Genomic DNA, 14289 nt, shown 5'->3' with positions numbered 1-14289 from the left:
TGCATCTTACATAGTGCTGTCCAGGGGGAGTACTTGTACATCAAGCTGCCTCACACTACACAAGCATATACAGTGAGCTCCAAGAGTATTGGGACAGTGACACATTTTGTTGTTGTTTTGGCTCTGTACTCCACACGTTGGATTTGAAATGATACAGTGACTATGAGGTTAAAGTGCAGACTGTCAGCTTTAAGTTGAGGGTATTTTCATCCATATCGGGTGAACCATTTAGACATTACAGCACTTGTTGTACAATCGTGAATAATGATGAGTGAGAAAGTTACAGACACACAAATATCATACCCCAAGACAGGCTAACCTCTAACCATTGCAATAACAGGGGAGGTTAGTATTTGGGGGGGGGGTATGATGATATTTGTGGGTCTAACTTTCTCACTCATCATTATTCACGATTCATTCAAGACTATACATAATCATGGTAGCATCCAGGGGCGTAGGCATGGGCCCTGCCAGGCTCAGATTGAACAAAAACAAAAAATATACACTTTTATATATATATCTATATATATATATATATATACAGTACTGTGCAAAAGTTTTAGGAAGTTGTGAAAAAATGCTGTAGAGTAAGAATGCTTTCAAAAATAGACATGTTTTGAAGGCAAAGGCTGGTCACACCAAATATGGATTTGATTTTTCTTCTGTTCACTCACTTTGCATTTAGTTAATTGATAAATATAATCTATTAACATGTCTATTTTTGAAAGCATTCTTACTTTACAGCATTTGTTCACACCTGCCTAAATCTTTTGCACAGTACTGTATATACACTCCTCTCGCTACATTTAAAACCTGTATTTCTATGCCAACGTGCATATCATCAATTTCAAGAATATCAGATCACATGGTTGTTTTAAAAAAAAATAGTAAAAGTAGAGAAAAGGACAGGTAATAACACGAGGACACACAAAATGACACGGGTCTTTTAAAGGTCCATGTTTTATTAAAAACTATACAAATAAAAATCTACATTTCCTGTCAGTTTTTTGGGGGGGATTTTTATGTTTGTCGTTAATTATTTGAGGCGCTAATAAACAAACATATCAAACATGACACCAAAATCAATTGTAAACAAATGTTCAATATTTTCAAAAGTTTGTTTCACATAGCTTCCACTTATTAGCCGGTGTAGATAGATATGGGATTTGGGAATGCTTCCTAAATGACACACTATTCCCTATGTAGTGCACTACTTTTGACCAGGGCTCATTGGGCTCTGGCCAAAAATAGTGTAATATAAATAGGTTACTACGTATATAGGGACTGGGGTGCCATTTGGGACGCACTCAGGGAGTTGTTTAATAGCTAGAGAGGTTCTTAATAGTTAGGGAGGCTCTTAATAGCTAGGGAGATTCTTCATAGCTAGGGGGGTATTTAATAGCTAGGGGGGTTCTTAATAGTTAGGGAGGCTCTTAATAGCTAGGGAGATTCTTCATAGCTAGGGGGGTATTTAATAGCTAGGGGGGTATTTAATAGCTAAGGAGGTTCTTAATAGCTAGGGGGGTTCTTAATAGTTAAGGAGGTTCTTAATAGCTAGGGGGTTCTTAATAGTTAGGGAGGCTCTTAATAGCTAGGGAGATTATTCATAGCTAGGGGGGTATTTAATAGCTAGGGGGGTATTTAATAGCTAAGGAGGTTCTTAATAGCTAGGGGGTTCTTAATAGCTGGGGGTTCTTAATAGCTAGGGGGTTCTTAATAGCTAGGGGGTTCTTAATAGCTAGGGGGTTCTTAATAGCTAGGGGGTTCTTAATAGCTGGGGGGGTTCTTAATAGCTAGGGGGTTCTTAATAGCTGGGGGGTTCTTAATAGCTAGGGGTTCTTAATAGCTAGGGGTTCTTAATAGCTAGGGGGTTCTTCTAGTTCTCAAAGGAATGTCTTTACAGAAACTTCACAGCCATCATCCTCCTAAAGTAATCTTTTACTCTTCAAATTCTATATATACATATATCAAAACCTTTTTTTCTATACAAAACAATTTCTATCAAAGACATTGAGAAGAAATATAAAATTCTCACTATATGAGTTTTAGAGCGTGATTACATGTTCTATTAGTTAATTAAATGTTCATGTTAATTCAAGTTGTATTTGTCGCACCTTTAGGGTATGTCACATAACAACCACACTCAATTCTACATTCTACATTTTCTTCTGCCCAATCATTACGACAGTATAACCATAGAACTGGGAAGTACAATTTAATAGGATCTCGATTAGAATAATAGACTGAAAAGTTTAAAAGCAGAAAAGTACCAATTACCTTTAGTGCTCTATTTACAGCTGGCTCTAAGGAGGCGCGAGTGTCAAAGGCACGTTAGTTTGCAATTTCCTCGTGTAAAAACTGGCGCACTGGCATTTTCCAGGCCTCATGCCAGGTTTGGCAATTTAGCTGTTTAACATCAGCTCGATGGCGCTGAGGTGGTGGGGTGGGGGGCTGCCAATATTTGATGTGTGTACTTAAAAACGAGCGCAAGTGACAATTTTAACAGTTCTAAAGGGACGTTTTAAGACCCACAAAAGGCAGGTCTTAACAGAGTTGATAATGGAACGGATGTTGAGAGAGAAAGCGCAGCCTATCCCCTATCCTGCCATGACGCACAGTGCCCATAGAAGGAAAGCTGTGCCTTTTGTGCTGGTGAATCTCATATTTATAAACATAAAAAAACGATTGGTTCCCCACTATTTCGTTTAATTTGCTAGAAAACCAAGCACAACCTATCCTCCCTTTAATCAAGGCTGGTTTAGCAGGATCACATTGGTGTTGCTTTTTATCCTGGACATTATCCAAGTAGTTTATGATTAAAGGTGCTTGAAATGGTCTACCTGAATTTCGCTTGTTCAAGTAGGCTATCCATCCCTTCTCCTATTACCGAAGATGCGCTCCTCCAAATGATTCAGTCTTCCTATAATGCTATGTTAATGGACGATTTTTTGAGAATCTACCTCGCACATAGGGAACGATACAATTGACAGGAATCTAGTATTTCGTTTACTGTAGATGTGCAAATGTTATGCGTGAAGACATGTAGGCCTGCGTGTGCACACAGTACCATGGAACGAAAGAAGCGATTTATGATATCATGCTTCTGACCCTATCCTATTTAGAAATATTGTTGTTTGAAAAACGTGTTGTTTAACGTTTAACGTTGTTTAACGTGTTGTTTAACGTTTGATTAACTTGATTAACGTATTATTAAGATTTACCTTCCATGTGTTTATGGTGAGGCTGGTTTAAGGCTCAAATGCAATGCAATTTAATCTGCTATTTCTGGAGAAGTGCAAATATGATCTGTGAGATGGTTCCATAATGTTTGCAGAACATTACATTTGCGAGCAGTATAACGGTGAGCGGACATGACCCTTTTCTCTTCATAATGGATCTTTATCCCGTTTGGATGCGCGTAAAACCCTCCATAGTCTAAATTGCCTTGTCTGTATTATACGCCCAACGCAGCAATTACGGTGCCTGTAACTGTATTTAAACATAGCCTATTTAAAACAAGTTGTGGTTCCAATTTAATTAGAATTTGATTAGAATGATATACTGTCTTCTTTGGCTATATCCTCTATGTCAATAGCCTAGGGAATGTAATATGACTTATTGACCACATTTTGCGTGTCCATGTCCAGCATGAAATAAACAGTACGCCTAGCCCCTATTTTAGTGAGAGCGCTACAGCCTATGTTAACAATGTATTTCCATATTGAAGCAATGCAACTAGATCAATGTGGACTGCAAACATGTTCAACATATTTAGTTAATATGGGGGCAGGCTATTTAAGGAACTAGGTTATAATGGGACTAACATTCGAATTAGAGTTGACGACAACACAATACATAAAAGACGGTAAATGCACAACTTCAAGCAACCATGGAGCATGTTCTGATTGGCCAGTGAGGGGCCAAGTCTCGACACACCACAACAGGATTATTCATCAAAACCCAGCCCTTTCATGCCACCGCCATTGCATTACGTTTGTTAAAAATAGAGCCCTTAGACATCAAGGGTTTCAGTATCAAATCATGAAACTTGTTCAACTGTAATAGGGATCCCTGTAATGTCTTTACACAAAAAGGCATGACCAAAATTGTAACATACAGAAATTGTTTATATTTTTGGTACGATTATGATTATGTGAAAATGTCATACTGTTCAACTCCCACCTCAAGTTGAAACTAATATTTTGGCAGTTTTACAAAGAAAAACCTCAATCTAAAAAGCTCTGATGCAAAGGGTTTGGCAACCTATTCTGGTTTGTCAGCCGTAAAAAAAAAAATATGACAAAAGCAAGAATGAAAGACCACATAATTTCACATCTGACTTATCAAAAATAAATCATCTCTGTCAAACTGTTGAACTTTAAACAGCATCAAAGGGTATGGTAAAGGCATCTTATAGAAGAGTGGCAGGGACTCTTAGTTATTCCCTACCCAGAAAACAGGGGATGTACTGAGGACAATCAGCTCTGTTCCCAGTTAGGTTCCTTAAGGGTTTGGGATGGTCCCAAGGGAACATTCTCTGGGTGACCTTTTTATAGTTCCTAGTTTGTCCTGAGGACGTTTTTAGGACGTTGTGTCATGGTAGCCTGAAGGTCCCCTGAACATTCTTGGGATGTTGTGTCATGGTCCCCTGGAAGTTTTTGTCGCGTGATGGTCCCATGTGTCCTAAACCGTTATAAGTAATATAATGATATGGCGGTTTTCAGGTAAGTGGTTCATCTAAAATAGTGTAAAAATCTATAATTAATGATTACATTTGACATGATCACTTCATACTGACTTTTCAATATGACCCCAACTTCATTTCTAACTCACAACCTCTGGATTTAGGATATGCTGATCAGGGGATGATGTGTAATGAAACTAATGAAACATTTCTTTGCGACCTTTAGGGGACGAACAGGAAACTAGACAAAAACCTCCAGGAGGGACCATGACACAACGTCCTGACAACTTTAGGCGACCATTTTGTGACATCCTGGGGATGTCCTAATGACTCATTATTGTTTGCTGGGTATCTAATTCAGAAGATCAACATTTTATGTATTTAATTCATACTAGGCACTTAAAACCATTGATTTACAGTAGGGTCCGAAATGGTTGACACCCATAAAGATCAGTAGTGTAAAGTACTTAAGTAAAAATACTTTAAAGTACTACTTAAGTCGTTTTGGGGGGGAATCTGTACATTACTATTTATATTTTTGCCTCCTTTTACTTCACTACATTCCTAAAGAAAATAATGTACTTTTTACTCCATACATTTCCCTGACACCCAAAAGTACTCGTTACATTTTGACAGGAAAATGGTCCAATTCACACACTTATCAAGAGAACATCCCTGGTGATCCCAAAAGCCTCTGATCTGGCGGGCTCACTAAACACAAGCGCTTCGTTTGTAAATTACGTCTGAGTGTTCCCCTGGCTATCCGTCAATAAAAACTGTTTTTTTTAATTGTGCTGTTTGGATTTCTTAATGTAAGGACTGTGAAATGGTTTATTTTTACAATTTATTTTACCTTTATTTAACTAGGCAAGTCAGTTAAGAACATTAAGAACAAATTCTTATTTTCAATGACGGCCTAGGAACAGTGGGTTAACATATTTTTACCTTGTCAGCTCGGGATTCGATCTATACTTTTACTTTTGATACTTAACTATATTTGAGCAATTTCTTTTACTTTCGATACTTAAGTATATTATAAACCAAATACTTGTAGACTTTTACTCAAGTAGTATTTTACTGGGTGACTCTCACTTTTACTTGAGCCATTTTCTACGAAGGTATCTTTACTTTTACTCAAGTATGACAATTGAGTACTTGTTCCACCACTGTTAAAGATGAGCAAAAAATACTGTTTAAAATAATTTAAATAGTGAGCTATGTTGTATGCTCCATTTCTTTTTAAAATGATATTATTTTGTACTAATACAATTGCTCAGCGAAATGGATATTGTTTAACGAGTGATATATATATGTTTTTTTTTTTTTACCTCCCCTTGCGAAAATAATGACACTGAGCCTTTTTCTAAAAATGTGTTATAAGATTGGAGAACACATTGGGATCTTCGACCATTCCTCCATACAGAATCTTTCCAGATCCTTGATATCCTTTGTCTGCACTTATGGCCTGCCCTCTTCAATTCAAAACACTGGTATTTTCATGTCAGTCCATAAGCTCAAGATCCCTCCCAATGTGTTCTCCAACTCAGAAAATATTGTATCAAAAGGCTCAGTGTCGTCATCCTCACAAGGTATTGAAAACAGGGGTGTCAATCATTTTGACCCTTACCTTTTTGAAAAAAGAATACATGACTTGTTAAACAAAATCTATTTTACAACATAACATAACTGTCCTTTTTTTGTGCATACAATATAACTCAGTAATTTAATTATTTATTTGATACGGTCATTTTTGTTGATTTTTTATCAACGGTGTTAATGATTTCAGACCCCACTGCATCTTCTTGATTAGATCAATATCAATAAGTTATTCAATGAAATCTAATCAGCACGAACGGCTGCAGAACTCTTGATCAAATAAAATACATCCTGTACATACTCTTGGTTCAGCTTCTTGGTCTAAACAAACACTATCATTTTTTTTGTGTGTTTTGAGGATTGATATGGGTTGCTTCCCTTTACCATGGGATTAAAAACACCACAGTGGTCAAACTGTTGGTGCTACATCTTGGTCTCACTGACTGGAGGCTTCTCGTTTTCATGCTCGTTCTCGTGGGCGATGAGCTGGTATGATTTCTTGTCTTTCTCCTCCACCACAGAGTTCCCCATCTCCGCATCCTTGGATTGTAACTCATGACGAGACAGATACTCAACAATACCTGTGCCAATCGAGTCTCCCAGCACGTTAGTGGTGGTACGCAACCTGTCTCTGTATAAAATGGAGGCAGTCCAGTTGTTAGAGATAATATACCGTACAGAAGGGGAATGTAACACTCAGAATATTACTATTTCAGCTTTCCTACGAGGGACTCATTTTCTAAAATATTTTTCTCCCCAAAGAAAAGGCAAGGTTTGCACAGAGGCAACACTTTGGTGTGAAATTTGGCAAAGGCATGCATGCACTACCCAGCCTATTTCTCAGAGAGAAAAAAACGGTTCATTTTCCATTGGAGGTTTGGCAAACTAAAACCAGGTGTATCATTTCACATACTGGTGGACATAATTTGTATTTAATGGGATTTATTAGGGATGCCCATTACGTCCTGCCAAGGCAGCAGCTATTCTACCTGGGGTTTATTAGAGATGTCCATTAGTTCCTGCCAAGGCAGCAGCTACACTTCCTGTGGTTTATTAGGGATGCCCATTAGTTCCTACCAAGGCAGCAGCTATTCTACCTGGGGTTTATTAGGGATGTCCATTTGTTCCTGCCAAGGCAGCAGCTATTCTACCTGGGGTTTATTTGGGATGTCCATTAGTTCCTGCCAAGGCAGCAGCTATTTTACCTGGGGTTTATTAGGGATGTCCATTAGTTCCTGCCAAGGCAGCAGCTATTCTACCTGGGGTTTATTAGGGATGTCCATTAGTTCCTGCCAAGGCATCAGCTATTCTACCCGGGGTTTATTAGGGATGTCCATTAGTTCCTGCCAAGGCAGCAGCTATTCTACCTGGGGTTTATTAGGGATGTGCATTAGTTCCTGCCAAGGCAGCAGCTATTCTACCTGGGGTTTATTAGGGATGTCCATTAGTTCCTGCCAAGGCAGCAGCTATTCTACCTGGGGTTTATTAGGTATGTCCATTAGTTCCTGCCAAGGCAGCAGCTTTCTACCTGGGGTTTATTAGGGGTGTCCATTAGTTCCTGCCAAGGCAGCAGCTATTCTACCTGTGGTTTATTAGGGATGTCCATTTGTTCCTGCCAAGGCAGCAGCTATTCTACCTGGGGTTTATTAAGGATGTCCATTAGTTCCTGCCAAGGCAGCAGCTATTTTACCTGGGGTTTATTAGGGATGTCCATTAGTTCCTGCCAAGGCAGCAGCTATTCTACCTGGGGTTTATTAGGGATGTCCATTAGTTCCTGCCAAGGCATCAGCTATTCTACCCGGGGTTTATTAGGGATGTCCATTAGTTCCTGCCAAGGCAGCAGCTATTCTACCTGGGGTTTATTAGGTATGTCCATTAGTTCCTGTCAAGGCAGCAGCTATTCTACCTGGGGTTTATTAGGGATGTCCATTAGTTCCTGCCAAGGCAGCAGCTATTCTACCTGGGGTTTATTAGGGATGTCCATTAGTTCCTGCCAAGGCAGCAGCTATTCTACCTGGTGTTTATTAAGGATGTCCATTAGTTCCTGCCAAGGCAGCAGCTATTCTACCTGGGGTATATTAGGGATGTCATTAGTTCCTGTCAAGGCAGCAGCTACACTTCCTGTGGTTTATTAGGGATGTCCATTAGTTCCTGTCAAGGCAGCAGCTACACTTCCTGTGGTTTATTAGGGATGTCCATTAGTTCCTGTCAAGGCAGCAGCTACACTTCCTGGGGTCGAAATATATTAAAGCACTTACATTACATATAAAACAAAATATAAAACACTACATCATGTAACATTATTACACCACTACATATCTACAATACAAAATATATAATACAACAATATTATGATTATCGTTGAACACAATGGGTATGTTTAAATAACCTCAGAAAAGAAAAGTGGAAACGCTCAGCCACTCATGCTTGAGATCTTTAGAGGAATCACATGTCGATAGAATCAGAAACAGATGGATTGGGGAGAATGGAATGTGAAGGGAGTCTCTCACTACCTATACTGACTGAGTATTCCCTAAGGCTTTGGTTTCTGTCCAGAGATGGACATTAAGCTAACCCGTTAGTCACTGGCTAGTTGTCAGACCAGGCTAGTAGAACATATCAAAATATAGCCCGAAATCTGTCTTCTTAAATATGGCATGGCATAGATGTTGGATCCTTGGCTAGTGGAACAATACATGGGCTGGTAGAAACTGCTGTCTACTAGTCCAGCTGGTCAGGACCCCAAATCCTACAATTCCATCCCTGTGTCTGACACTGTCCACACAGTAAATATCCAAACTTCTTTAGAAGATGATCATATCAGTCAAACTATAAATAATTGTTACAGGAAATAGACTGTACTCACAGGAACCAATCCACTGCAATGATGAGGGTGATGTCATCAGTGGGCAGTCCAACAGAGGTCAGCACAATCACCATGGTGACCAGTCCAGCCTGTGGTATCCCAGCTGCACCGATACTTGCTGCGGTGGCCGTGATGCTATTCCACAGGACAGAGAGACACAACCAAAGAAATAGATTAGATTAGATCAGGGTTTGCCAAACTCAGTCCTCAAAGGGTGCATGTTGTTTTTTGCCCTAGCACTACACAGCTAATTCAAATAATAAACTAATCTAGTGGGGTGGCAGGTAGCCTAGTGGGGTGGCAGGTAGCCTAGTGGGGTGGCGGGTAGCCTAGTGGGGTGGCAGGTAGCCTAGTGGGGTGGCAGGTAGCCTAGTGGGGTGGCAGGTAGCCTAGTGGTTAGAGTGTTGGACTAGTAACCGAAAGGTTGCAAGATCAAATCCCAGAGTTGACAAGGTAAAAAAAAATCTGTCGTTCTGCCACTGAACCGGCAGTCATTGAAAATAAGTTAACTGACTCACCTAGTTTAAAAAACACATTTAACATGTACTGTTTGGGGTCCTGAGGACAGAGTTCGGGAAACATTGGATTAGATGAACACACTAGCTGCCTGTTATGCCATTCTAGTTCTGTGGACACATCACTTCTGTAAGACACTTTTCGCTTAAAAGGATTAGCCTTTTTTTTTCTTTCAATTTTCGCCTTAAATGACATACATCTAACTGCATGGAGCTCAGGCCCTGAAGCAAGAATATGCATATTCTTGGTACCATTTGAAAGGAAACACTTTGTTGTTTATGGAAATGTGAAAGGAATGTAGTAGAATAGAACACAATAGATCTGGTAAAAGATAATACATAGGAAAAAAAACAATGTTATTTTGTATTTTTTTTGTAGCCTAATCTTTGAAATGCAAGAGAAAGGCCATAATGTATTATTCCAGCCCAGGTGCAATTTAGATTTTGGCCACTAGATGGCAGTAGTGTATGTGCAACGTTTTAGACTGATCAAAGGAACCATTGCATTTCTGTTCAAAATTTTGTGTCAAGATTGCCCAAATGTGCCTAATTTGTTTATTAATAACTTTTCATGTTCAAAATTGTGCACTCTCCTCAAACAATAGCATGGCATTCTTTCATTGTAATAGCTACTGTAAATTGGACAGTGCAGTTAGATTAACAAGAATTTAATCTTTCTGCCAATATCAGATATGTCTATGTCCTCGGAAATGTTCTTGTTATTTACAACCTCATGCTAATCGCATTAGCCTACGTTAGGTCAACCGTCCCGTGGAAGGGACACCGATCCTTAACAAACCCTTGACTCATTCAGTTTCAAAGAAATCAACCTCTGCAGCTCCTCCTTTTCCCAGAAGCTTACTAAATCCCAGAAAAATATTTTTGAACTTCCATGAATTTGCATTGATGTTAGTGGGAGACTAAGCGTAAGTCATGATTCATCCCAAAGAGCTTGGTTAATGGACTGGATGGACATACCTTATAGTGAGGATCTGTCCAAAGTTCATGTCCATGTTGTTGACCTGGGCTATGAAGAGAGCCGCGATAGCTTCGTACAAGGCGGTGCCGTCCATGTTGATGGTGGCGCCCACTGGCAGCACGAAGCGTGTCACTCTCTTATCTATCCCATTGTTCTCCTCCAGACACTTAAAGGTGATGGGCAACGTGGCTGAGCTGAGGGTGAACAGGAGGAAAGGCGAGAGAGAGAGAGACAGACGAGACATTGGGAGTCAGTAAAAGTCAGATCTACTGTCTATCACCATGACAACTCACCTAGATGAGGTCCCCAACGCGGTGATGAGAGCCTGCAGGAGTCCACAGATGAAGACAAAGGGATTCTTCCGTGTGATCACAAAGTAGAGTGTGGGCAGTACCAGGAAGGCATGGATAGACAGGCCAATAATGACTGTTATAGTGTACATGCCCAACTGGCCGCCCGTTTCTGTGATGTCATCCATCTCCACTATCTTCCCAGCGATGAGAAACAGGATACCAACGGGTGCATACCTGATGCAAAAAAAATGCAAAACAAATCCCACGTCAAATTTAGGCTCACAATACCAAGCGAGTGCTACATCATGTTATTGTGGTACCGTCAAGATCAACACATTTCCACTATCACATAGTACACAATAACAAGTTCTACTTTTCTTATTTTTTGAAGTATTTTCTCTTTATTGGATAGATATAGAGGTTAATTAAATGGGTGAGAGACCGGTACATTGAGATTTAAATTCCCAGTAACGCTTTAATTCCCAACCAGTCTGTAAATTCCCAACCAGTCTGTAATTCCCAACCAGCCTGTAATTCCCAGCCACCCTGTAATTCCCAGACACCTTGTAATTCCTAACCAGCCTGTAATTCCCAGCCACCCTGTAATTCCTAACCAGCCTGTAATTCCCAGCCACCCTGTAATTCCCAGCCCCCCTGTAATTCCTAACCAGCCTGCAATTCCCAACCAGCCTGTAATTCCCAACCAGCCTGTAATTCCCAACCAGCCTGTAATTCCCAAAAAGCCTGTAATTCCCAGCCACCCTGTAATTCCCAAAAAGCCTGTAATTCCCAACCAGCCTGTAATTCCCAAAAAGCCTGTAATTCCCAGCCACCCTGTAATTCCCAGACACCTTGTAATTCCTAACCAGCCTGTAATTCCCAGCCACCCTGTAATTCCTAACCAGCCTGTAATTCCCAGCCACCCTGTAATTCCCAGCCCCCCTGTAATTCCTAACCAGCCTGCAATTCCCAACCAGCCTGTAATTCCCAACCAGCCTGTAATTCCCAACCAGCCTGTAATTCCCAAAAAGCCTGTAATTCCCAGCCACCCTGTAATTCCCAAAAAGCCTGTAATTCCCAACCAGCCTGTAATTCCCCAAAAGCCTGTAATTCCCAGCCACCCTGTAATTCCCAGACACCTTGTAATTCCTAACCAGCCTGTAATTCCCAGCCACCCTGTAATTCCTAACCAGCCTGTAATTCCCAGCCACCCTGTAATTCCCAGCCCCCCTGTAATTCCTAACCAGCCTGCAATTCCCAACCAGCCTGTAATTCCCAACCAGCCTGTAATTCCCAACCAGCCTGTAATTCCCAAAAAGCCTGTAATTCCCAGCCACCCTGTAATTCCCAAAAAGCCTGTAATTCCCAACCAGCCTGTAATTCCCAAAAAGCCTGTAATTCCCAGCCACCCTGTAATTCCCAACCAGCCTGTAATTCCCAAAAAGCCTGTAATTCCCAGCCACCCTGTAATTCCCAACCAGCCTGTAATTCCCAAAAAGCCTGTAATTCCCAGCCACCCTGTAATTCCCAGCCACCCTGTAATTCCCAACCACCCTGTAATTCCCAGCCACCCTGTAATTCCCAACCAGCCTGTAATTCCCAAAAAGCCTGTAATTCCCAGCCACCCTGTAATTCCCAACCAGCCTGTAATTCCCAAAAAGCCTGTAATTCCCAACCACCCTGTAATTCCCAGCCACCCTGTAATTCCCAACCACCCTGTAATTCCCAGCCACCCTGTAATTCCCAACCAGCCTGTAATTCCCAAAAAGCCTGTAATTCCCAGCCACCCTGTAATTCCCAATCAGCCTGTAATTCCCAACCACCCTGTAATTCCCAGCCACCCTGTAATTCCCAGCCACCCTGTAATTCCCAGCCACCCTGTAATTCCCAGCCACCCTGTAATTCCCAACCACCCTGTAATTCCCAGCCCCCCTGTAATTCCCAGCCCCCCTGTAATTCCTAACCAGCCTGTAATTCCCAAAAAGCCTGTAATTCCCAGCCACCCTGTAATTCCCAGCCACCCTGTAATTCCCAACCACCCTGTAATTCCCAGCCCCCCTGTAATTCCCAGCCCCCCTGTAATTCCTAACCAGCCTGTAATTCCCAAAAAGCCTGTAATTCCCAGCCACCCTGTAATTCCCAGCCACCCTGTAATTCCCAACCACCCTGTAATTCCCAGCCCCCCTGTAATTCCCAGCCCCCCTGTAATTCCTAACCAGCCTGTAATTCCCAAAAAGCCTGTAATTCCCAGCCACCCTGTAATTCCCAGCCACCCTGTAATTCCTAACCAGCCTGTAATTCCCAGCCACCTTGTAATTTGAACTCTCCGGGGTGAGGTTTCCTCTAGGTACAGATTTAGGATCAGCTTCCAGTCCCACAATCCTAAAACTGAACCAAGATCAATGTCTAGGGGCAACTTCGCCCTAAACCGAATTCAAACCATGCCTAACACTGCACCACGCACCACATGATAATGGCCACCAGTCTCATGATAGCCTCGTTGAGACAGACAAAGAAGTCCTTGAGGGGCTTTCCCTGCTCCTTCATGCTGCCAATGATGAGACCGAAGCATATGGAGAACACGACCAGACCCAGGGCATTGACCCCGTTCACCTGCCCCGGGATGGGGATCACCTCCTCCCGCATGATATGCTGCCCCTGGGTCCCGTTCAAGACGAAGAGGGTATCGTTCACCGTCATCTTCACATGGACCACTCTCTTTCCGTACTGCGTTTTAAACTGTAGGGCAAAGGTGCAAAGCTTTATTGATTTTTGTTCAGTGTTTATACAGTGTATTCAGAAAGTATTCAGACCCCTTGACTTTTCCACATTTTGTTACGTTACAGACTTATTCTAAAATTGATTAACTAGTATTTTTCCCCTTATCAAATTACACACAATACCACATAATGACATCACAATACCACATAATGACATCACAATACCACATAATGACATCACAATACCACATAATGACAAAGCAAAACCGTTAAAAAAAAACTGAAATATCCCATTCAGACTTTTTTCTCAGTACTTTGTTGAAGCACCTTTGGCAGCGATTACAGCCTTGAGTCTTTTTGGGTATGATGCTACATGTGTGTCTTGGACTATCATTAATGTGAAGACTTAAATTATCAAATCAATTGTCTATGTGCAATTATTACATGATTAAACTAACGCCATGGGAAAATGTTGTTTAAAGAGTTACTATTTCCAGAATTTAACAGTCACTTATTAATGTATTACCACATCATCAGTCATATTCTGAAGGTCGCAAACTCTTGGATATCAGCACGAACCCTAGTATAAATGATGAATAGGTGATATACCAATTGCTTAATTATTTATTTACTAAC

At 41.1% G+C, this 14289-nt stretch overlaps 1 protein-coding gene across 1 annotated transcript in view; it reads right to left on the bottom strand.

Annotated features, from left to right (window-relative positions):
- Positions 1-942: 942 nt before the first annotated feature.
- slc1a3a (solute carrier family 1 member 3a) overlaps positions 943-14289 on the bottom strand; it is a 34324-nt gene continuing 20977 nt past the window's right edge. Inside the window, exons 6-10 of the mRNA XM_036979359.1 lie at positions 13398-13672; positions 10934-11167; positions 10640-10834; positions 9147-9281; positions 943-6911 (exon numbers count right to left, since the gene is read on the bottom strand). Of these exons, the coding sequence (XP_036835254.1) occupies positions 6704-6911; positions 9147-9281; positions 10640-10834; positions 10934-11167; positions 13398-13672 (1047 nt within the window). The 3' untranslated portion in view covers positions 943-6703. The remainder of the gene's footprint in view (positions 6912-9146; positions 9282-10639; positions 10835-10933; positions 11168-13397; positions 13673-14289) is intronic.

This window comes from Oncorhynchus mykiss, chromosome 6, assembly GCF_013265735.2.
Source record: "Oncorhynchus mykiss isolate Arlee chromosome 6, USDA_OmykA_1.1, whole genome shotgun sequence".
In the NCBI taxonomy this organism is placed as follows: Eukaryota; Metazoa; Chordata; class Actinopteri; order Salmoniformes; family Salmonidae; genus Oncorhynchus; species Oncorhynchus mykiss.
This window is presented reverse-complemented; position numbering and strand designations above follow the sequence as displayed.